Source organism: Astyanax mexicanus, chromosome 18 (genome assembly GCF_023375975.1).
Source record: "Astyanax mexicanus isolate ESR-SI-001 chromosome 18, AstMex3_surface, whole genome shotgun sequence".
NCBI classification, from domain to species: domain Eukaryota; kingdom Metazoa; phylum Chordata; class Actinopteri; order Characiformes; family Acestrorhamphidae; genus Astyanax; species Astyanax mexicanus.
The window spans coordinates 30422335-30447343 of NC_064425.1; the positions used below are offsets into that span (position 1 = coordinate 30422335).

A 25009-nucleotide genomic window follows, 5' to 3' on the forward strand; every position below is an offset into this window, starting at 1 on the left:
CAGTACAGAAAAATAAAAACATGATTACGTCTAATGAAAACTCTAGCTCTAACTCTAAAGATGAATTAAAAAGAAAAGCCAATTTCCTGCTTCCCACACGCATACAGTATATAACACAGTGTATATGTAAAGCTGAACATGAATTAACTAGAGCTCGAACAAATCCAGCACTAATCTCTCCATCTTCTCCTTCTGATCTGCACAGCTGCTGCCACCCCTCAGTTCAACACAACCCAACGTACCATCCGAAACCTCCGAAAGACACACTCCGCTTTCTTCTGAGCATGCTGCCACCACTGGACGGGTAGAACTGGACAAGAAAGCCCTCTTCACACACTCACTTACACACTCATACACACACTCACTCCTATACACACACTCTCACAGTCTCACTCTGTCTGGCTCTTTCTCACCTGTGCTCTGTAGAACGGCTTCCTGCTCCGCACTCAAAGTGGATAGGAGAACAATGTAAGGGAGGGGCAAAGAATGAAGTGGTGAATGCTTTAGCTTTAGCTTTTCTTTCTCTCTCTCTCTTTCTCTCTCTCTCTCTGTATAAACCCCATTGGACTCAATTACATGGCTTCACACCACCACTCTCTAAGCTTCGGTGCCATATAATGACTATAGTAGTGTAACAGGTCATTTAAAGATGTAGAAAACCGCTGTTCTACATACTGTATGGTCATTTCATTCGAAACACCCACCTCTGGCATGCAGGACCACTCTCCAGGGGGCTTAATTGCCCCAAGGCTTTCACAAGGTGAAAAACAGACACGAAGCACAGCAGGCTAGAGCAGCTGAAGGACACCCAACTGGTATAAAAAAGGCCTTGGCTGCTACAATGTGGCTGAGTTGCAAGAACCACACTTGGCAAACACTTTGGGCCCTACCCTGGTGAAACAAAATATATATATTCTTAATTGCACTTAAAACAGGGGGTGTCGAGTGGTCCAGCGCTGGTCTAAAGCGCTGCCCCTATGAGCGGGCGTCATGCAGCTTTGCCATCAAGCTCAGCCGGCACTCAGAGGGAGCACAATTTGCCTTGCTCCCTCCAGGTGGGTAGATGGCGCTCTTTCCCCACATCACTCCAAAGGGTGATGCCTGCAGCACAGGGCACCTGTGAGCTGATGTATCACAACCGAGTCGCTGCGCTTTCCTCTGAGTGCGCTGTGATGCTACTCAGGAATGCTGCATCAGCAGCAGTTTGAAAATAAGTGGTGGCCGGCTTTACATGTATCGGAGGAGGCATGTGCTAGTCTTCACCCTCCTGGTGTGTTGGGGTATCACTTGTGATAGGGGGAGTTCTAATGAGTGGTTTGGGTAATTGGCTGTGTAAATTGGGGAGAAAATGGGAAATTTTTATAATAAAAAAAAGAAAAAAATTAAACTTAAAACATATTGGGAAATGGCTTTGTATGCTGTGAATATACTAACAGATCTAAATACTTACCTAAAAGTACATTAATACTATGCTTTCATCAAATGTTTGAAAGTCAACTTTGATCATACTTTGATCAAAAAGCACCATATAGTGTATTTTAAATAAATAGACTACTATAAAGTACACTTTTAGTTTAATGTGATTCAGTATACCTCTAAAATACTTATTTCCAAATATACTTTTGTACATTTTTAGCAAAGTTTGTTGTAGTAGTTTACTTAAAGTACAATGTATCATATAACGTTTTCTTTTTAGAAAGTAAATTAAATTACTACATTTTTTAAAATGCTTTAAAAATATATGTAGGTATTACGTTGATATAACAGTTCAAATGTATTTCAATGCTCTGTAATTATAATCAGGAAAATATAAATATATGTAAATCATAGGATACAGTGTTAAATAACATTTAAATGTCAAAAAAAAAAGGAAAAGTAAAATATATTTTTATACCCAATTGAGTATACTAGTAGTGTGCTACTTTCAAAAGACATAAGCAAGAAGCATATTTGTACTCTAATGTAAACAGATCACATATATTTAACATCAATTTATAATACATTTCTATTATACCTGGTGTATAATAGTGATACAGTTGTAATATAATTTTACTATTGGCATATTTAAAATATGGGGTTACATACATGAAGTAGTATGCTTAAATGTTATTTAAGTATATTTAAAATAGTTCCATTTTAGTACAGTTAAGGACATTTAGCACAATTTAAGTAGGACTTTTGTACTATTTTTATACAATAAAGTATAAAAAGTACAAAAAAGTTGTTCCATTTTAGCACTCTTTGAATATAGTGATTAATAATGTGGCTACAAGAACACTTTAGTGCAGTATACCATAATAATGCTTATAGTAAGCTTTAATCTACTTTTTTTTAACTAGGGTATTTTAGCGATATATAGTGCACTGGTTAATTGTGAATTGCGCATATTGGTTTAGGGCGAGTCGGTGTGTCTTTGAGTGCTCAAAAAATGACACCTTGCATGGCTCAAAACATGCGAAAGGTATGTGCTAATTTTCTTAATTAATCAGGGGTGTGTTTTGGGCGTAACGTCGTCATTCCCTTTAAGAGCCATGTGTGTTTTGACTTTCCCATGTTAACAGCCCAGCACTTGTCTCAGCAGAGGCTAATGACCTCTGTGTTCACGCTGTGAAGGTAAACCAGCAACTTATTCAAGGGAACAGTAATGTTATTTTATTCTTTATTCTGTTTATAGTTGATGCAAAAGTCAGGTTTGCACTCTGCGGCGCATCAGTGTGTGTGTGTTTAACAAGCAGGAGGGTGCATATATGCTAAGGGTGCACAGCGCACATGGTGCTCCTGCATGGCAATATATGGTTGCGCAGCTGTCTGTAGACTGTTGTCAGGGTTTTAATTAGTCAATGGCGCTCCTGTGTTTTCTGCCACCAATATACTCACAAAATCAGATTTTTACATGAACACATCTCCCTTCCAGACCACCACACCCACCAGTGTAGATCTATTCCTAAACTCTGACGCTATATTAACGGCACGGGTGCAAGGCCTGAAAATAGACTGTTGACCATTACTTAAAGGTCTCCTTCTGCTAAAATCCACTTTTTCTTGTTGTTTGTGAAATACTATAGGTCTCTCTGAGTTGTATATGCATGCTGCACATGAAACTGTTTTTCAACCTCCATTGTCCTCCATAGTAAAAGAAAAGCATCAGAAAACGAGTCGATTAGAGAAATGTTGGCGTCCACCTCGACACAAGACGCTGAACCCGGGCTGCAGCAGAGCCGACACTGTCTCATTAACTAAGGAGGAGCTTACAGATTCTGTTTACACAGCTAGTTAGCGTTATCTATGTAAGTAGCTATAAGTTTAAATTGGATCTCCGGTTGATTCTGCGTTTTCCCGCAACCTTAAATAAACACTAGAGAAGCATGGTTTAACAAGGCAGCACAACTCAACAGAACACCAGACAAAGCGGGCGCCGTTTGCGTCAGATTTTATGATATAGAGTGGACTGTTTGAGGTAAGAGTTTAGTAGAGTTAGTTTATCTGAAAGAAAGATATCCATGCTCGGCCTGGAATCCGTGGCGGTTGGTGGGGGGGTTTGATGTTAAGCAAAGTTTACTTTACCTAGCACAGTGCTGTAGCTTTATAACTAAGGCTGTATCTCTGAAAACATTTTGTCCTTTGAGTTTTAGAGCTGAAAAATTGACCGTGGGGGGAGGCAGCTAGGCGTTCTCTGCTGCAGTGCTGTTAGCCAATCGGAGGTGACATATTTGCATGTATGAATATTCATGAGCAAGAGCCAAATCTTGTCTTTCTTTAGAGACCAATAACTCAGATATCTAAAACAGGGCTAAATAGAAAAACCTGAGCACTTTAAAAAAAAAAAAAATGGCTCACATGGCATTCATTCATACTAGAGTCCACAACTAGACATTTTAAAAATAATTAAAAAACGATGGAATGAGACCCATAAAAGACAGAATACTATAGTAAGACCAATATGCAATATAGCCACAAATCCCACAATGGCTGATCATAGGCCTTAATGTGTAACTGAACTCCCCAAAGACAAATGCTCTGTTTGTCTCTTTTTGTTTTTAAAATGCAACTCAATTTCAGTTTTCAGAGTGTCCAGCAACAGCTTTGGTGGAGAATGCGTGTAATACGTGTAATTATTAGGGCTGTCAGATTAATTAATCACAAAAAAATGTATTAAGACATTAATAAATAAGACATTATTGCTGATTAATTGCTTTTAATTGGTTCCACTTGATCCAGCACTCCATTCCGGTGTTCTGAGGTCAATAACTAAAGACTAGAGTGAACTAAAGCCATAATCCACATATCATACAGAATCTACTGACCTTACCAGTGCTGATTTCAGTATTTGTCTTTTATTGATAAATAATGATCTGCATGACTTCACCGTACAGTACACAGTGTCCTTATTTACTCTGTAGTATTACATGAACAATCAATGCGACAGTGTTACAGGGCAGTGGTAGCTCAGCGGATGGAGCACTGGGTTGTAGGACGTTTTCACACCAGCACTATTTGGTTCAGTTAAAACAGACTCTGGTTAGTTTGTACCCTTAGTTCGGTTCCACTAAGCAGGTGTGAAAACAGTAATCGCACTCTGAACCAGAGACCTGCTAGTTAGCGCTAATTACCACAGCTATGAACAAATGCTGTCTCTGAAATATATATGTTTGCATGGTTTTATTGAACACAACATGTTAACATTCACAGTTCAGGGTGGAAAAAGTATGTAAACCTTTGGATGTAATAACTGGTTGATCCTCCTTTGGCAGCAAAAACCTCAACCAAACGTTTCCTGTAGCTGCAGATCAGACCTGCACAACAGTCAGGAGGAATTTTGGATCATTCCTCTTCACAAAACTGTTTCAGTTTTGAGATATCTGGTGTAAATCGCTCTCTTGGGGTCATGATGCCACAGCATCTCACCTGGGTTGAGGTCAGGACTCTCCAGAAGGCGTATTTTCTGCTGTTGAAGCCATTCGGTTGTTGATTTACTTCTATGTTTTGGGTCATTGTCCTGTTGCATCATCCATCCTCTGTTGAGCTTCAGTTGGTGAACAGATGGTCTTAAGTTTTTCTGCAAAATGTCTTGGTAAACTTGGAAGTAAATTTTTCCGTTGATAAGGGCAATCCATCCAGGCCCTGAGGCAACAAAGCAGCCCCAAACCATGATGCCCCCTCCACCATATTTCACAGTTGGGATGAGGTTTTGATGATGGTGTGCTGTGCCTTTTTTTTTCTCCACACATTGCGTTGTTTGTTTCTTCCTTTTTTTGAAAGCAGTGGCTTCCTCTGTGGTGTCCTCCCATTATCTCATAACTCAACATTAAAACATTCTTGTTTAATATTTTCCTTATTGTAGATTTGTCAACAAAAATGTTAGCATGTGCCAGAGATTTCTACAAGTCTTTAGCCTACACTCTAGAATTCTTCCTCACCTCATTAACCATTCTGTGCTGTGCTCTTGCCGTCATCTTTACAGGACAGCCACGCCTAAGCAGAGCATCAACAGTGCTGAACTTTCTCTGTTTGTAGAGCGTCTGTCTTACCATGGACACATGAACATCAAGGCTTTTAGAGATACTTTTGTAACCCTTTCAGCTTCATGCAAAACAACAATTCTTGAACGTAGGTCTTCTGAGAGAACTTCTTAAGAACAGCAAACTCAAAACTGGTGTGTGTTTTTAACAGGGCAGGGCAGCTTTAACCAACACATCCAATCTTATCTAATTGATTGGACTCCAGGTTGGCTGACTCCTGATTCCAATTAGCTCTTAGAAAAGTCATTAGCCTAGGGGTTCACATACTTTTTCCACCCTGAACTGTGAATGTTAACATGTGGTGTTCAGTAAAATCATGCAAACATATAATTTTTTGGTGTGGTATTAGTTTAAGCAGACTGTGTTTATCTATTGTTGTGACTTACATGAAGATCAGAACACATTTAAGGACCAATTTATGCAGAAATCCAAGTAATCCCAAAGGGTTTTTCTACAGTTCTGTCCTTCTACAATTGCATTTTCCAGCAGCTGCTGGATTCTGAGTGTTCCTTAAGGAATTCAAAGCACACCGTCTCCATCCTTTGATGCCTGTGAGCGCCGTGAGTGAGCTGTTCAGATGTGCTGATATGATTTACTGATCAAAGCTGCTGTTGTGCTTTGAATGGAAATGCGACGTCTGATTCATTCTGGCCTCGGACAGCTGAAGTGTTCCGGATGCGGAAAGGACTCGCGGTCGGCATTGTGACCAGACACCCTCCCGGCTACCCTCATCACACTCTCCAGAGATTAATGGCAGGCATGGTGGAACATCGATATGTGTGTTAATCAGATGAGCATCACTTGAACTTTTCTCTGCAGCTTTGTGCCTCAGAGGATGCTCGAATGGAAGAGACCTTTCCTGACTTGCCGTTATTGGCGGGAGCGGTTGGGATTGATTAAAGAGAATTAAATCACACACATACATGCCACACAATGCACACACACACACGCACATATAAACACACACGATCTGTCTGGATGAGTCAGAGCTGAGCTAATAGGTGTAGAGTTGCATGGTGAAACCGATGCCTCATACCAGGCCAGCTAGACCTAACACTGTCAGTAACATCATCTCTACAAATCAGTAACAGCAACCCAAACTACAAAACCGATTAAACTGTTACACAGCTAAAATGTGGTTCCAGGTGGCTGCAGTGGTGTTGTTAAGTGGTTGCTAAATTGCTGCTATTGTGGTCAATATGGTATCCCAATTTATTTCCATGGTGTTGTGGTCTTCTTTTAGTGGTATAGCTGCTGGTTCCTGAGGTGTTATTATGCAGTTTCTATCACGTTGAGTTGTTGCTTAGGTGTTGCAAAACTGCTGCTCAACTGTTGCTAGGTATTGCTGGAGCTGAAACAGTTTCAATATCTTGAAACTGACCAGTTAATGGTATCAGGTAGGTTAATGTAATGTATTTTTCGCACTATAAGGTGCACCAGATTGCAATAAATGTCTTATTTTTGATCTATTTTCATTTATAAGGAGCATAATGTGACATGTTTTCCTTCTAATTCAGCAGGTCTTGCTGCTGAGTTGGCGGCTAAGCTAAGTTATGTAAACAAAACTGTAATGACAAAATGTCAAGTGAGCACTGGAAGTTAATCTACACAGATTTATCTCCTGAAAACTCTTTATTTGGGTGAGTAAAGTGCTTCTATTTATTTACAGTAAGGCCTGACAGTGCTACACTGAGTGCTACCCGAGTGTTCTGGTAAGCCACGGTGATATTAGCTAGCGGTTTGTTCCACGTAGCTTGTTTTAACATGGTAAACATGCAAACTACAGTCCGATAATTTACCTCTGAACAGTAAAATAGCTAACTAACACTTTGCATGGTTAGGAGCTCCAGGAGTGCTAGCCGGGGTTAGCAGCAGGCTACAGGCCAATAATACTCACCTCTGAACGGCAAAAGAGCTAGCGCTTAGCACAGTTAGCAGCTAATGCGAATACTGTATCACTTGTAATGAGCGGGGTGTATGCATGTTGAGCACATGCAGAACAGCCTGCATTCCAAGATAGCACTGAACAGTAGCTAAACTATGTTGGAGAATGCTTTCTAAAAGTTACTGGATGTTCTCACTGTTTACAATAGTTTTTTTTTTTTGCTTGTTTCTGGTTGCACTTTAACCGCAAAGGGGACATTTAAGTGAAAACTAAACAAATAAAAAATAGTTTTTAACCATTTCGTTATCACCTTTTATTAGATTTTTAGTATGGGAAAAATTCGATTTAAATCCAAAAATTGGATTAAAAAAAAATAATCGAAGATTTTTTTTTTTGGGCCATATCGCCCAGCTCTAATATCTATCTATGTATATTTTCTTATTTCTTAATTTCTTTGAAGCTGCTTTGCAATATCAGCTTGTGTAAAAGCATTCTAGAAATAAATCTGATGTGAGCTGACTTGACTAGACTTCGGGGACAACTGGAAAAACCTAAGCTAAACTAAAGATCAAGAAATAATGAAGAGCTTAAATCTGTAACCCAGAATAGGTCCAGGATAAATAGTGGAACAGGCCCAGTCTGCTGATTCTGAGATTCTGAGTACACATACACACACACACATACACACACAGAAGCTGATCTAAATCACTTCAGTCCACAGTCTCGCCGCTTGCTGGAGCTGGAATCCGATTTCACCATTCCGCCTCATTCACCTTGCTAATACCGTAGATTATGTAATCACCTTTCAGCTCTGCACTGTTGCACCAGCAAGATCAGCCATGTGTGAAGCAAACACAGCTCTGGAGCTGATAAATGTGTGCGGATTAAGTCAGCATATCTAAAGAAGTGCGCCTTTACTTATGGGCTACACACACACACACACTCACACACACTCACACACATTCAAAGAGAAATGGATAAACAGGAAGTGCTTTTTATTGGCTCGGCTAAAAGCGGGAGAGAATACTGACGTATTATTCAGATCTATTTCCCTCTTTTCCACTTTAGACTCGACTGCCACCGCCGGAGGAGACTGAAGGGCACGCAGGGTGAGAGACAGGCAGACAGACAGACAGAAGGAGAGGGAGACTGAGTTAGGCTTGGTGCCAAAGCACCAGTCATCTCAAGGTTAATCATAAAATACAAAAGGATGGGGGGGAGGAGACGAGAGAAGAAGAGCTGAAGAAAGAGAAGAAGGGTGATGAACAAAAAGTTCATGAACAGACGGCTCAAAATTAAACCATTCCCCTTCATCTTTGTCCTTCCGCCCACTCTGATCTGCTCTGACAGCCTCAAAACATCACAAAAAAATAACGTAAAGCAGAAACTGAGCTTTACAATCATTTTCCACCAACAAAATTTAAAAGGAAACATGTTTTTAAGTTAAAACTGTTAGTCAAATCCTATGGCAGAGGTCATTAATAGGCGGACCGCGGTCCGGGTCCGGATTAAAGAATTAAAGTTTTGTTTACTTGTGCGCCCCCCAGCGGCAAGACCTGCAGAACCTGCAGAGTCCACCTTACATTCAGCTTAAAATACCCTATATTAACCTGATATTAGGCTGGACTACTGCAACGCGTTGCTGGCTGCAAGTCCACATAAATTACTCCATAAACTCCAGCTAGTTCAAAATGCAGCAGCAAGAGTGCTTACCAGAGCTAGAAAGTTTGATCACATTACACCTATTCTTTCATCCCTACACTGGCTACCTGTTAAATTCCGTATAGATTATAAAATACTCCTCCTGACGTATAAATCCCTCAGTGGTCTGGCCCCGCATTATCTAGATTAACTTCTTACTCCTTACAATCCGCCACGTTCACTCCGCTCCCAAGACGCTGGCCTGTTATTAGTCCCGCGTATTAGAAAAAACTATGCAGGAGGAAGAGCGTTCTTTTATAAAGCTCCCCAACTTTGGAATAGCCTCCCTATTAATATACGGGACTCAGACACACTCTCAATCTTTAAATCTAGACTCAAAACATTTCGATTTGCTCAAGCTTTTGAGTAATATCTCATTACAATTTTCTTCCTCTTACAGCTTATCCAGGAAACATAAACCCTGTCCTAATCATCTGCTTTCTCTTTCTCTCCCCATGTCCTGAGCTGCTGCTACCAGTGCCCATCCCACTCCAGCAGAGTTTTATAAAACCATTCTAACCCCTTTTTCTTCCCTCCCCTCTCTGTTCTCTCTCTCTATCACTCTCACATGTGCTGAGACGCCTGGCCGGCCGGTCTTCCTGGATGTGTCCGTCTGTGGTTCCAGCTTTCAGGAATCAGCCCTGTCCTTCTACTCATCAGAATTATTACACAACCCTTCTAACTTCTGCTTTTTTTCTCTTCCTTTCCTTTCTGTTTTCTCTATCTATCTCTTTTACATGTATGGAGATGCCCTGTTCCTGATGTTCCCAGCCTGGCTCTCCACTGCCCACTGTGTTGTACTCCGGCTCTGCAGCCCTGCACTGATTACCATTAACACACTCAGTATCTGTTTCTGTATTAGCCATAGCTCTATAGATTGTGCCCATCACATTTTTATATTCATAAATTAGTACCTGTTATATTTGTTCTGTATATATACCTGTTTTGTTCTGTTATTTGTTTGTTGTTTGTTTGTACTGAGCGGGTCAACCCGAGTAGGATGGGTTCCTCGGACTGAGTCTTGGTTCCTTCCAAGGTTTCTTCCTCTTAAAGGGAGTTTTTCCTTGCCACTGTGTCACCATAAAATTGGCATCTCTGTGGTGCTGCTCATAAGAGGCGTGGACCTGTTTTTCCTGTAAAGCGGCTTTGTGACAACCTTTGTTGTAAAAAGCGCTATATAAATAAAATTGAATTGAATTGAATTGAATATTAGTGACATTCAGAGGTGAGTATTATCAGCCTGTACCCTGCTCCTAACCCTGGCTAGCACTGCTGGAGCAGTTAGCTGCTAATGCTAATGCTCCAGCCTTAGTGCTGGAGAAATTCGGTAACCTAAGCTAACTGTAAATAAACGAAAGCACTTTACTCACCCAGTACACAGTTTTTCAGGAGAGAAATCTGTGTAGATTTACATCCAGTCCTCATTTGACTTTAAAATATTTTTATTTTATTTATTACATTTTTGTTTACTTAGCTTTAAGTAAGCCCACTTAGCCCACTTAGGCAGCGGGAGAAACCAGAGGGTTGATGCATACTGAGGAAATCACACATTGTTTTAACTGTGTTTTTTCACTCTGCGGACTCTTGAATGTATCTGGAATGTGTGTGTTAAAAGCCAATACCCAGTCCATTAAAATACGCCGCTGGATTGGATGAGGAGATGTAGATATGTTACAGAGAAGAGTGTGACAATTTATGCGTGCAGTTTGTATTAAATGGGTTCTGCAGTCAGACACATCCTCTAATGGCCTTGAGCACATGAATGGTGCTGTTGTTCTCTGCAGCAGCACTGTCACTAACTAAACGCCGCACTTTATCATTAGATTAGAGAGGCAAGTGTGTGTGTGTGTGTGTTCTGATGTTGCGGCTCATTAGACCCACCGCTTGAGTCATCTCTCCAGAATAGCTCTCTTCTTCTTCTTCTTCTTCCTTCTGTTGTTTCACTGACGACTTCCGAGATCTGCTTTTCTCTCTTCACTGCAGAACACCTTGCTGTCTGCATTGTATTTTGAAGCATTGCTGTGAGGATTTGATTGCATCCCACACTCCCCAGATCACAGTTGTAATCTCTTTTATGCAAATATATTACCTAGCAACCACTTAGAAACAACATAGCAACGACCATGGATACCACAGCAACACCTCAGCAACCACCTAGAAACACCCTAGAAAAACCATAGCAACCACCACGGATACAATTGCAACACCATAGAAACCTCTACAGATACCATAGCACCACCTTAGCAACCGCCTAACAACACCATAGCAACCACTTAGCAACACCATAGCAACCACTACACATACCATAGCACCACTTTGGCAACCGCCTAACAACACCTTAGCAACCACCTAGCAACAAGTTAGCTACCACCGATCAACACCATAGCAATTACCACGGATGCAATAGCAACACCCTTAGTAACCACCTAGCAACACCATAGCAACCACCACAGATACCATAGTAACACCTCAGGAACCACCAAGCAACACCATACCAACCACAACAGATACCATAGTAACAACTCAGCAACCACCTAACAACACCTTAGCAACACCCCAGATAGTAAGACCTTAGCAACCACCTAGCAACAAGTTAGCTACCACCGATCAACACCATAGCAATTACCACGGATGCAATAGCAACACCATAGCAAATCCTTAGCAACACCATAGCAACTACCACGGATACCATAGTAACACCTTAGCAACCACCACAGATACCATAGTAACACCTCAGCAACCACCTAGCAACACCATACCAACCACCACAGATACCATAGTAACACCTCAGCAACCACCTAACAACACCTTAGCAACACCATAGCAACTACCACGGATACCATAGTAACACCTTAGCAACCACCACAGATACCATAGTAACACCTCAGCAACCACCTAGCAACACCATACCAACCACCACAGATACCATAGTAACACCTCAGCAACCACCTAACAACACCTTAGCAACACCATAGCAACCACTACAGATACCATAGCACCATTTTAGCAACCGCCTAACAACACCATAGCAACACCCCAGATAGTAAGACCTTAGCAACCACCTTACAACACCATAGCAACCACCTAGCAACAAGTTAGCTACCACCGATCAACACCATAGCAATTACCACGGATGCAATAGCAACACCATAGCAAATCCTTAGCAACACCATAGCAACTACCACGGATACCATAGTAACACCTTAGCAACCACCACAGATACCATAGTAACACCTCAGCAACCACCTAACAACACCTTAGCAACCACCTAGCAACCGCTTACACTTAGCAACACCTTAGCGACCTCTTAGCAGCACCTTAGCAACCAGCCACAAATCAGCACTGCAATCACACTTGCAGTTTCTGCAGGAACTGCAATCAATTTCCTTCTGTTGTTTTACTGACAACTTCTGAGATCTGCTTTTCTTTCTTCTAGTTATGAAAGTCTAGATTTGCACAATATGGACAAAAATATTTAGACACTTGCTCATTCACACTAAAAAGAGTGTATCCTGCTTTTGTTGGAGCACCTGTCTCTAATGTTTAGGTAAGGCTCTCTAATGCCAAGCTCAGACTACACGACATTTTTGTCCCTCACGACGTTCACTATGTCAGATTAAGCAGTTATTTTCGTTTTGTGTCGTTCTCGGGGGACTGGCAACACTACACGTTAGTCACCAACCAATCGTTGTCCGCATCCTCGCGTGAGTTCGTAGGTCATCGCGGGGGAGAAGCATAGAATCGGACAATCATGGTTACAGAAGCGCTTTGCCTGATGGTAGGGTTTTTGTGCTCAAAAAAACAAAAAAACAGGGAAAAGCGACTGTGAGCTCGTTCCTGGGTGACCCAAATGGACATTACATGCTTCGTGTATTCCAGAGAGAACTTGAGGTATAGTTAAGATGTAGCTACTTAGGTTTCAGTGAATGTAAACAGAATATTTTATGGATGAAGTAGATTATTAGATGATTATTAGATTATTTTTTCTGTTTCTCTGATCCAGCAAACTGCAGGAGCACTGTGCCGCTTTCTTTTCCCATGTTTACATCTGTGTGCCACAGAACGCTCTGTCTTCCTATTGGTCAGAGTCAGGGAGCACGTCGCCGAGCAGCATGATGTCAAACTAGGGGATAAAATACAAACAAATCTAACATGCTGGTCTTTCCGTCGGACGCTCCGACGGCGTCGCTCACGTCAAATTACTGCTCTTTGACTGTGTCACACTACACTGACCATTGTCCTTCGCGACAATTGAAATTCGGATCTGACGCACGCAATTTGTCGGCGCCGACAAAATCGGGTCAAAATCAGGCTAAAAGCGTGTAGTCTGATCCGGGCATAAAGGATATTTTAAAGCATTGCTGTGAGGATTGCATTGCATCCCTGCACTTCCCGGCTCATCCCAGAGATAATGGATGAAGCACCATCATTCCAGAGAACACAGTTCCACTACTCAACGGCTCAGTGCAGGAGGCTTTTTATCTCTCTAGTATAGAGCTTAGATTGGGCCCAAAAAAACTGACCCGCCCCGCCCCATAAACTGTAATTATAAGCCCAAACCCAATTTAAACCCAACATTTTTATTTTAAGTCAAGCGTTAAAATTTAGCTTTTTATTTTTTTTATTTCAGAATGATGTTAATTACTATTGCAACACTGAAGAAGCATAGACCTATTTTTTTTTTTTTTAATAACAGCTACACACAGCGCTAAAAGTCAAGTGCAGAAAGTGAAGGAGCTCATGTGTGCCTCCCAGAGCTGTGTGATTATACCATTCTAGCTGTGCAACTTTTATTTAACTTAGCTATAGCATTAAAAAACAGACGCATATGTCACAGACTATTTTCTTGAGGCCGACCTGACCCAGCTGAGAAAAATGGTGGTCAATCTCGGCCCGACCCGACCCTGAGTTCGGATTGGGTTCAGGCAGAGAATCTAAGCTCTACTCTAGTAGCTCACACCTGCAATTAGGAATTAGGAAATTTACCAATATGTGTTTGTGTTTATATGATCCATAGGGTCCTATTCTATTGGCAGTGTTACGCATGCATTTGCACATCTCTGTTAGCAATGGGTGCAACTGAAAATAGTAGTAATGTATTTGTGGGAATGGGTGTCTACAGATATTTACACATCATATAGTGTATGTAATGGACACTGCAGAGCAGCACTGTGTAAAGTGTGACCGTCATAAACTCACATTGAAGATAAAGAATGGAGGAAAGAGAGAAAGATAGAGAAGAAGAGGTAGAGAGAGGTCGAGTGTCACTGGAATGCTGTATTTGATAAATCTGATTCCTTAATAGTGAAAGTATATGGGCATAGCAGAGAGGGGGAGGATGTGTTGCACACGTGGGTGATGTGTGTGTGTGTGAGAGAGAGAGAGAGAGAGAGAGAGAGAGAGAGAGAGAGAGAGAGAAAAAGAGTGGGCGGTTGGGTGGGTGTTGGATGTTGCAGTGCAGAGCGATGCTGCGAAAGAAAGAGAAAGAGATAAAGAAGAGAAATGACCTAGTGGGAGCAATGAGAGGTTCTAATGGTGGGATTAGAGAAGAAGTGATGTGCAGGAGCTGGAACGAGAACGAAAAAACTGGGAAAAAGGGAGAAGAGGGATGGAGAGAGAGATAGAGAGAGAGTGATGAAGACGGAGGTGATGGAATGGAGCAGATTAACTGAAATAATAAGATAGCGATGATGCAGTATCTCCACTTCTAAAACTTGGGATGCACTGAATATTTGGGAACAGATATAAAATATAAAAGTACTTTTGGTGTTCAGACTAACAAACAAAGGCTAAATAATTTATACTGAACAATTACTAGTTTATTTTAGGTAATATTTATAAGTGTTTTTGTTAACAGAAGAAGAGAGGATTTTAAAGCAGCAACAGCAGAATGCTAACACAGAACCACTTCTCCTCAGAGGGGAAAACGGCCGGTTTAAGTTCATTTCTGCACTCATAAAATCATGAACCTTTTCACAAACTGGCTGTTTTCATGCCGATAGATACAAGCTGCACAGGGCTAGGATATTAACGTTAGCTTGATACAGTGGTATGAAAAAAAGGTTTGGGCACCCCTGATAATTTTCATGATTTTCCTTTATAAATCATTAGTTGTTTGGATCAGCAATTTCAGTTAAATATATCATATAGCAGATAAACACAGTGATATACGAAAAGTGAAATGAAGTTTATAGGATTAACAGAAAGTGTGCAATAATTCTTTAAACAAAATTAGGCAGGTGCCAAAAATTCTGGCACCCCAACAGAAAAATTGCATTAATATTATTAGATCCTCCTTTGGTGGAAAGAACAGCCTCTAAACTCGTCTTACAGCTTCCAATGAGAGTCTGGCTTCTGGTTGAAGGTGTTTTGGATCATTCTTCTTTACAAAACATCTTCAGTTCAGTCAGGTTTGATGGTTTCTGATTCATTTTCATGAACATCCCGCTTTAAATCACACCACAGATTTCAGTAATATTCAGGTCTGGGGACTGAGATGATCATAACAGAATGTTGTTATTGTTCCTCTGCATAAATGCTTTAGTAGATTTTGAGCAGTGTTTATGTTTAGGGTCGTTGTCTTGTTGAAGTATCCAGCCCTGACGCTTTAACTTCAACTTTCACACTGATTCTTAAACACTGTTCTCAAAAATCTGCTGATATCGACTGGAATCCATGCAACCCTCAACTTTAACAAGATTTCCAGTACCTGCACTGAACAAACAGACAGCTTGGATCCTGCATGGATACACAGACAGCATATTAATACAATATAAAAGTCCTAAAAGTATTTAAACGTATCTTAAACTTAAAAACGTATCCGGCTGCAATAAAGTGCACCCATTTCTGACACAGGAGTTCAATATCACACACACACACACACACACAGCATGTATAATCTCCACAGAAAAGCCATATAGCTATAGAATAGCACTAGAAAGAGTCCCTCTGGAACAGCATCATATAAGCCTATAGGCTCCCCAAGGCCAATGCCAAGCATCTGCTTTGGGGGATGGGTATAAAGCCCCACCACCACCACCATTAGACTGTGGACAAGTGGCTCTTTCTTCTCTGGAATGATAGAACTCCGCCCACTTTCTTTTAGGTGAGCTAAAGTGGCAGAACTAACCACCAGTGTTAGGCACGTGACTTTGAAAAAGTAATCAATTATAGTTACTAGTTACTTCTCCAAAAAAGTAACTGAGTTACTAACGGAGTTACTCCACTATAAAAGTAATTAGTTACCAGTAAAAGTAACTATTGCGTTACTTTTGTTATTTGCCCGTAAAAAATGTATTTACTATTATTATTAGAAAAATAACAAACGAAAATTAAACCCAAAATGTTGACAAAAATATAAGCTAAGGAATTACAAAAAAAAAATTCTCCACACAACCAAAGAAAATTACTAAAATTTGTAATACTGACAAAAAAAAGAAGAAAAAAAAAGAAAAACGCATCTGGGGAACAAACCAAGGTATACTTAAAGAAAATATATATATATATAAACAAAACAAAAGAATGGACAAAAACAACAATCTAATGACCGTTAAAATGGTATTAATATATCAGTTTAACAGCTGGATCAAACAGCTTCACCAAAAGAGAAAGCAGCAGCACCACAAAAACCAGAGCAGCTAAAAAGAGCTTAACGTCCTTAAATCGGAACTTGGCCTTGGCCGTTAATTTCAACGCCGTTTCTCCCAACACTGCTAACCACCCAACATTAGTAACAGACCTCACTTTAATTCACTTCTTGTGAACTAATGCAATCAAATTCTCCAACCAATGGCAAGTATCTTTATTCCAGCATTATTGCGGCTGTTCAGGGACTGACCTTACAATATTTCTTGTGGCTGAATGCAATCCAATCCTCACACCAAAACTTAGCCAAACGAAACAAAACATTATAGCAGCAAAGTGACAACAAATGAAGTGTCAAGTTATCCAAACAATACAGTTCTGGAAGGACCACTTCAGTTTCTGAATCAGTTTCTCTGATTTTGCTATTTATAGGTATATGTTCTATAAGCTACGGACAATATTTCTCCCAAATTCCAAATAAAAATACTGTCATTTAGAGCATTTATATACAGAAATTAAGAAATGGCTGAAATAACAAAAAAGATGCAGAGCTTTCAGACCTCAAATAATGCCAAGAAAAGAAGTTCATATTGATAAAGTTTTAAGAGTTCAGAAATCAATATTTGGTGGAATAACCCTGGTTTTTAATCACAGTTTTCATGCATCTTGGCATCATGTTCTCCTCCACCAGTCTTACACACTGCTTTTGGATAACTTTATGCTGCTTTACGCCTGGTGCAAACATTACAGCAGTTAAGCTTGGTTTGATGGCTTGTGATCATCCATCTTCCTCTTGATTATATTCCAGAGGTTTTCAGTTTGGTAAAATCAAGGAAACTCATAATTTTTAAGTGGACAACAAAATGCCTATTAATACTAAGGGTCCTGAAGAACTATCTGCTTAGGATAAGGCATATTAATATTATTATGAATACTTAACATTTCTCTTGTGTCTGAATTCAAATACAAAATCAAATACTTACACTAAAGTTCTCCAAAACAGTTAATACAATTGCAACAGCAATATCGTGGACAGTCTTTTTGTTTTGCAAGAAATTGTGAATACAAGTGTGAGGAAACTTTTGGCCATATCACAGCTGCATGTCCATGTCTACCTAAAAGCAAGAGTATTAATCTTTCCACTATTGGGCTGTGAGGTCAAGAACTGACCTTTTTTTTGTGGCTTAATGCAATCAAAAACACACAGTAAGACTCCTAAACCAAGTGAAAAGACTTACAAATAATACATACAGCACAAGCATCATCCCAATAAATGCTCCTGATTTTGAAACAAGTGTCCACAAATTTTGTCCATCTCATAAAATTATAGCTAAATGAACGTAACCATGTAATGCAGACACTTAATTGCTAATAGTGTATTAATCTATATAACTGATTGAACTACACAGCAGATGACATGCAGCAGCAGATCCAACCGCAGATACCTAATAAGGCAGGCCATCAAAGCTGCTGCTGCTACAGCGACATCTCTCCTCATCAAAGTTCCTCAGACTTCACAGTCAGAACCCGCAGAACACTGATGTGAGGAGAGGCAGAGCAGGAGGGATGAAAAGGTACAGGAACAGCACCGGAGGGTGCGAGAGGTATAAACTGAAGCTCAGAGCTGAGAGAACAGTGGAGCTGAATACAGAATTACAGGGTAACTGCACAACCGCCATCAGCAATAATGATTATTAAGATGAGAACACAGGGCATGACTATATTAGCGGATGGGCATTTCAGCACATATTTAAAAATAAATGTTTTAAATATCTGAACTAGACATGCACAATATTTCCTTTCAGCATTGTCATCGTAATGTGCGCATATGCGCATATTTTCTTATTCTTCTAAAACCCTTAGTTATTTTTTTTTTGCTGTGATATTTTCCTGGTTAAATAATACACTGTAATACATTATATTACATTACTGATTACATCCTAACCTGATTGCAGAGAAACATGATACACAGATCATATTGTTCAGAAACCTGAGCTAGAAGGACTGAGATCCGTATGCAGTGTCAGTCGCAGGGCCGCATGCTGCAGTGTGAGGGGCAGCGCACACCTCTGGTCCTCGGCGAGGGCTGCTAGATCTACAAGTATTTGTTTTGGGCTGTGCAACACCACCTGTTCTGCCTAATGAGCTCTCCCTTAACAAAGAGAAGCAGGGCAATGAGAGAAGGGAAGCTAATTAGCAGAAACAGGTGTTGTGGTGCATGTTTGGCAAAACGCATTTCAGCACTGCAGCCGCAGGGTGGAATCTGGTAGAGTAGCAGAGCTCTGCCGTCTTTTTAAAACACCAGGCGACAAAAAAAAAAAACAAAGACACATATCTGGATATTAAAATTTAGCTTGCAATTTGGTTTCCTAGCCACACAAAAAAAAGCTTTTCAAACAGTCTCAAAGACTGAGATTTTTGATAACCCTGTTTTCATCCTTTTCATTTGGACAGCTAGGAATATAGTGTCTGAGAAACCCAACGAATGCAAATAAAAAAGAGCTGCAAATATAGCCACAACACAGTGGAAGTAACTCACAACACAATAACATTTCCTTGGGGGGCCCTAAAAAACAGCTCTGGAAAAAAAAAGAGACCACTTAAAAATAATGAGTTTTTTTGATTTTACCAAGTTGAAAACCTCCGAAATATAATCAGGAGGAAGATGGATGATCACAAGCCATCAAACCAAACTAAACTGCTTGAATTTTTTACTTGAACTGCACCAGGAGTGGAATAAACGTATCCAAAAGCAGTGTGTAAGACTGGTGGAGGAGAACATGTCAAGATGCATGAAAACTGTGATAAAAAAAAACAGCATTATTCCACAAAATATTGATTTCTGAACTCTCAAAACTTGAATATGAATATGAACTTTTTTTCTAAGCATTATTTGTGATCTGAAAGTTCTGCAACCTTTTTATTATTTCAGACATTTCTCATTTTCTGCAAATAAATGCTCTAAATTACAATATTTCTGTTAGAAATTTGGGAGAAATATTGTCTGTAGTTTTTAGAAGAAAACAACAATGTTCATTTTACTCAAACATAAACCTATAAATAGCAAAATCCGAGAAACTGATTAAAAAACTGAAGTGCTCTCAATTTTCTCCAGAGCTGTATATTCCTGTAAGCTTCAGTTAAGCTAATCACAGTTAACAAACATAACTTACTTTTTAGAAGTTCGGTTGCCACTAATAGTCCTCTGTACACACAGTGAAGTCCGAGATTTTACTGAAGACATAGTTTAGGGGTACAGTACCTTTAGGGTCCCTGGGGAAATTCTGTTGTGTTGTGGCTGTCCTTGCAGTGTGTTTCTGTATTTGCAGGACCCAGAGAGTACAGCAACATTTTAGCCAGTAATGCTAAAATGCTAAAAGAACTTGTTACAGCCTAAAAAGAACAATAGGCTAGACTGCAGGCGTTTGCCACAATGCAAGCCACCAGTAGATAAAAGTAGAGATTTTTCTTCCCTAGCTCTCCATAAAAGGAAAATCAGCATGTTTTGTTCTAAAGTAAGTAAAATACTGTTTCACCCAAACTAAAGTCACACATTTAGTTACTATTTGTACATGAAACAACAAAATAAAAATACAAAAAAATATTAAAAACACTATTAGAAGTATACTTCCTCAAAAACTTACTTATAATAGTATATTATATACTTATAACACTTATATAGCACCTTTATGCCACTCAAGAACACAATTACAATTACATTCCATACACACTTTAAAGCGACAGCCAATCGCACACTGCGTACTCTAAACCGGAATAACCGTCCACCTGGAGAAAACCCACAGACACAGGAGCACATCAAAACTCCACCCAGATATATTAGATAAATATTAGAAATAGGTTTTTCTGAATGTGTTGAACAACAATGTGGTCTGGTGATACTTGGTAGTAATATAAAATGTTATGGCAGTGACAAAAATGGCTCCCTATTTACATTTCATGGCACTATTAAGTATGACAGCCATTTTTCAGAGTTACCCAAGTGGAATTAGAAAGTGATTTTGAGGACACTATAAGCTCCCACAATGCATCATGATTTGTATTAAATATCGCTGCATACTACGTGAGTCGAATGAGTCCCATAATTCATTGCAATTCTCACTACTAAGCAAAAGACAGCCAAATGAAAGGAGTCGACGGTGAGCCACAAGGGTTGCCAGATTGTTATTTTGGAGTCCAGTTAAAACCAAGTCACTGGGTAAAACCAATAAAATGCAAAAAATTAAAAATAAATAATAAAATACTGCTGTTCAGCATTATTGCAGGATTTATTCCAGCATAGTCTTAAAATAAAATGCATTATCTTAAATAAGCACAGATCAATAATTAAAAAAACATGACATGTCAATGATTTTTTTTTTCTGCAATGTGTATTTTACAGGTTTAGTGCATTGTATGACAGGACACATGATCCTATGCCGTCAGAAAAGTAACTACATGAAAATAAATTAGCAAGGAATTAAATAAGTAAATACTCAAACATAATAACATCATCACTACTCACTCCAATTTCTCAATTGAGCAACAAAGTCTAAAAACTCGGTAATTTAGTCCACCTTTCAAAACAATTTCCCACACAAGCAATTTGGCATGGAACTGCCCAATCTGGCAACATTGCGAGCCGCTGGATGCTGTTAATTTCAAATAAATTCCCTTGTAGTTCATTAATTTACGTGTCAATTATTTTTGACTGGTCCACCAAGAAAGATTAAGGAGTTGTTTTTTTTTAACGAAAAATACTGGAGTTTTAAATAGGATTTCACAACCAAAGTCACATTCTATGTCCCGGTGCCGCTCTCCCCATAGTTGAGAAATGTTATCAATGCAGCAGGGATTCAGTGCTTGAGCAGTCTCCCCACATCAAAGTCGGCTCTATATCATGAAATCCGGCGCGAACGGAATCCGCTTTGAATGGTGTTCTGTCGAGAAGTGCTACCTTGTCAAACCATGCTACCCTAGTGAATATTTAAGGTCTCTGTAAAACGCGGAATCCACTGGAGATCTGATTTAAACTTATAGTTACTTACACAAGATAGCTAACGCTAACTAGCTCTGTAAACAGAGCTGTAAGCTGACAGTGTCGGCTCTGCTGTAGCACGGCTTCAGCGCTGCCTGTGGGCAGTCCCGAGCCGTGGTGGGCAAGGCCATGAACTCACGAGTTGACGTAGACACGCTGCTTTTCCTGATCGACTTGTTTTTCTGAACATTTTCTTTTATTCGCTACTGCAGACAATGAAGGTTGAGGAAGAATTTCATGTGCAGCATCATATACAACTCAAAGAGACCTATTGCATTTTACAAACAAGAAAAAGTGTATTGTAGCAGAAGGAGGCCTTTAACGTCTTGGTTGTATAGCTAAAGTGACTATTATCTTCAGGCAGCTGTTATGTTGTTGCTTTAGTATTCAAGTTGATTTCTTTTGGTGTTAGTAGGTGGTTGCTAGGTGGTTAATGCTGTGTTACTAGGTGGTTGCTATGGTATTGCTGAGTGGATATTAGATTGTTGTTGCTGTGTTGCTTAGTAGATTCTTTGGTATTCCAAGTGGTTGTAGTGTTATAGTATTGCTAGCTGGTTGCTATGATATTGCTAGGTGGTCTCTCCTGTGTAGCTATGCTAATTTTTCAATATAAATTATATGGTGTAGATAAAGGTTTCAGAGTTGAGTGTGACAATACCAGTCGAAAGTTTGGAAACACATTCTCATTCTATGTTTTCTTTTTTTCCTACATTGTAAATTAATACTAAAGTCATCCAGACAATGAAGTAACACATGAGGAATCATGTAGTAACTTAAAAGTGTTAAACAAACCAAAATACTCTCTTATCTGAGGGGCTGTTAACTCTAAGTTTCTGAGGCTGGTAACTCTGATAAACTTATTGTGTGCAACAGATGTAACTCTTGCTCTTTCTTTCCTGGGGCAGTCCTGATGAGAGCCAGTTTCATCATAATGTTTTTAAAGGTCTTTGCGACTGCATACGAGAAAAGAAATGTCGTACTGACTGATTGACTGGCTCTTTATTTCTTTAAGTATTGTTTTCTTTTCTTAGTTCTTGTCAAATATGGATTAGAACATTACTTAAATAGTTCTATTCACTGTATACCACTGTATACCTGTAACTCTACCTCTTCACAACTTTACAACAGATGCTCTCAAACACATTAAAAGGGCAAGTTTACGTAATCAACTCTTAACAAGTTCAGCACAGCTGTTAACTGAAAGGCTGAATTCCAGGTGACTCTACCTCATAAAGCTGCATGGTTGCCAGGTTCAACAAAAATATTCAGCCCAAAGTCAGTATAAACCCGCCCTTCATAACCTTAAACAAGTCTGTCACACATTGGAAGCAAATGTCAGAACAACTATGAGTGTACGACTTAGTATTTTGTTTATAAGGGATTTATTATCAGTATTGCTATTTATCTTAAAGTCATAAATAATATTGTATCATTAGTGATTTATTAGTTCTTTTATCTCAGTCAAGAACATTTAATAGCAACATAATTAGCAAAAAAAAAAATACTTTTATCAGCCCTTTTCTGTTCTCACCCCTCCTGAACTTTCTCCTCTCCTCAATAACCCTCCTATTATCTTTGGGGTCAATTTGACCCCATTTAATGTTTAAAGTCACTAGTTTTGTGATTCATATTTATTGTCTATTTATTTTAAATGTTCTATTAAGGCTGTTTTATATGCATAAAACATAAGAACTATACATATTTAACTCGCATTTGTATGGTAATTATGTTTAAAGTCGCTGCTACAGTCAGTTGTGTAATCTTTCTCTAAATGTCCCTTCACTTTAGGCTCTATCTTCACACCACAATACTAATAATACTCATATAATACTAATGTAACATTGTAATAATGCTTTGCCAACATGTTTATTTAAATTTAATTATAATAATTTTTGGAGAGTTTAATTGCTGGGATCATGTTGATCTAGAGAATAAGGGGTGTTATTAAATTTGAGGATAGTAGGAAGGGATAACCTTTTTTTTATCGTCTTGTGATTTCTGGTTACATTGTGATTTTTCTGTCTCTCTTGACTGGATTTTTTAAACAAGCCCAATTTGGCGGAAAAAACGCGAACCTGGCAACTCTGTAAAGCTGACTGAGAAAGTAATTCAAGCTAGAGATGCTTTGAAGACTCTAAAATATAAAACATATTAATGTTTAAAAAGAAATGTTCACTATGTAACTCCAAATGTTTTTACTTCAAAGTCTGAATGACTTTAGTATTAATTTTTATGACAATGCAGAACATTTTAAAATAATGTAAAAACACAGAATTTTAGGTGTGTTCCCAACGAGTTAATATGTTAATACTATGTGTATTAACATGCCAAACCTTGCACTATTAAGATTATTAAGTGGATAATATTACACAATTGGGACACAGTCTAAGCATTCTGTAGCTGGAACGGTGTCAACATCTATAAAACTGCAGCAACATAAATATTTAAAATACTCAACAAATGCATAGTTGGAAGCTGTATTAACACAAGAATTACTCTGTCAATCAGGTGTCTACAAACTTTTAAACATCATATAATACACAGGATGTCAGCAGAGCCACAAACTGTGCTGCATAGAGCTGCAGGATTGAACAGGCTGCTCGGCTGTGCTGCTCTGGTGTTAATCAGCAGAAGCTGGGCATGATCCCACTTACCAGGGTCTTCTCCTGACTCATGACACGAGCAGCTCATGATGACACACACCCACACACACACACACACACACATACACACACACCTGAGAGGCTGCAGCTGGAGATTTTGCTCATCCACATGGGCTCATACATCGAGAGTCACAGTAATAGTTTAACAGGGGCTCACACATTCTTACACACACTCTCAAACACACACACTTAACACCACGTGAGAAAATGAAGGAAATTAAATAACTGCTCAATATATTTGATTAAGTAGCATCTTACCTTGAGTCTGCCATCAGAGGCTTGCAGGCTGGAGTAAACATAGCAGGCAGCAGAGATAGACTGCTTCAGCACGAGAGAATGCACGGCAGAGTGTGTGTGTGTGAGAGAGAGAGAGAGAGAGAGAGAGAGAGAGAGAAAAGGGAAGGATGGAGGGAGAGAACAGAGAGAAAGACAGGGGGTGGGATAAAAAAAAACGTGAGATTGACACTGTGTGTGTGTGTGTGGTTGCTATGGTGAAAGCTATGTCTATGTTCAGACTCCTTATGGTTGGCATATAGGAAGCAATGGGTTGTGTATGCAGGCATAGACACACAGTGCGTGCGTGCACACACACACACACACACACACACACACACACACACAC

General features: G+C 39.5%; 1 protein-coding gene across 3 annotated transcripts in view; it reads right to left on the minus strand.

Moving 5' to 3' along the window:
• rap1gap2a (RAP1 GTPase activating protein 2a) overlaps nucleotides 1-24747 on the minus strand; it is a 208480-nt gene extending 183733 nt beyond the window's left edge. Inside the window, exon 1 of one of the 3 annotated variants that reach the window (XM_022682532.2) lies at nucleotides 24646-24747. In XM_022682532.2, the coding sequence (XP_022538253.2) occupies nucleotides 24646-24686 (41 nt within the window). In that variant the 5' untranslated portion in view covers nucleotides 24687-24747. Of the gene's footprint in view, nucleotides 1-242; nucleotides 393-413; nucleotides 556-24645 lie in introns of those variants that run through there. The other 2 variants (XM_022682661.2, XM_022682486.2) reach the window with 2 other exon arrangements.
• Between the last annotated feature and the right edge of the window lie 262 nt (nucleotides 24748-25009).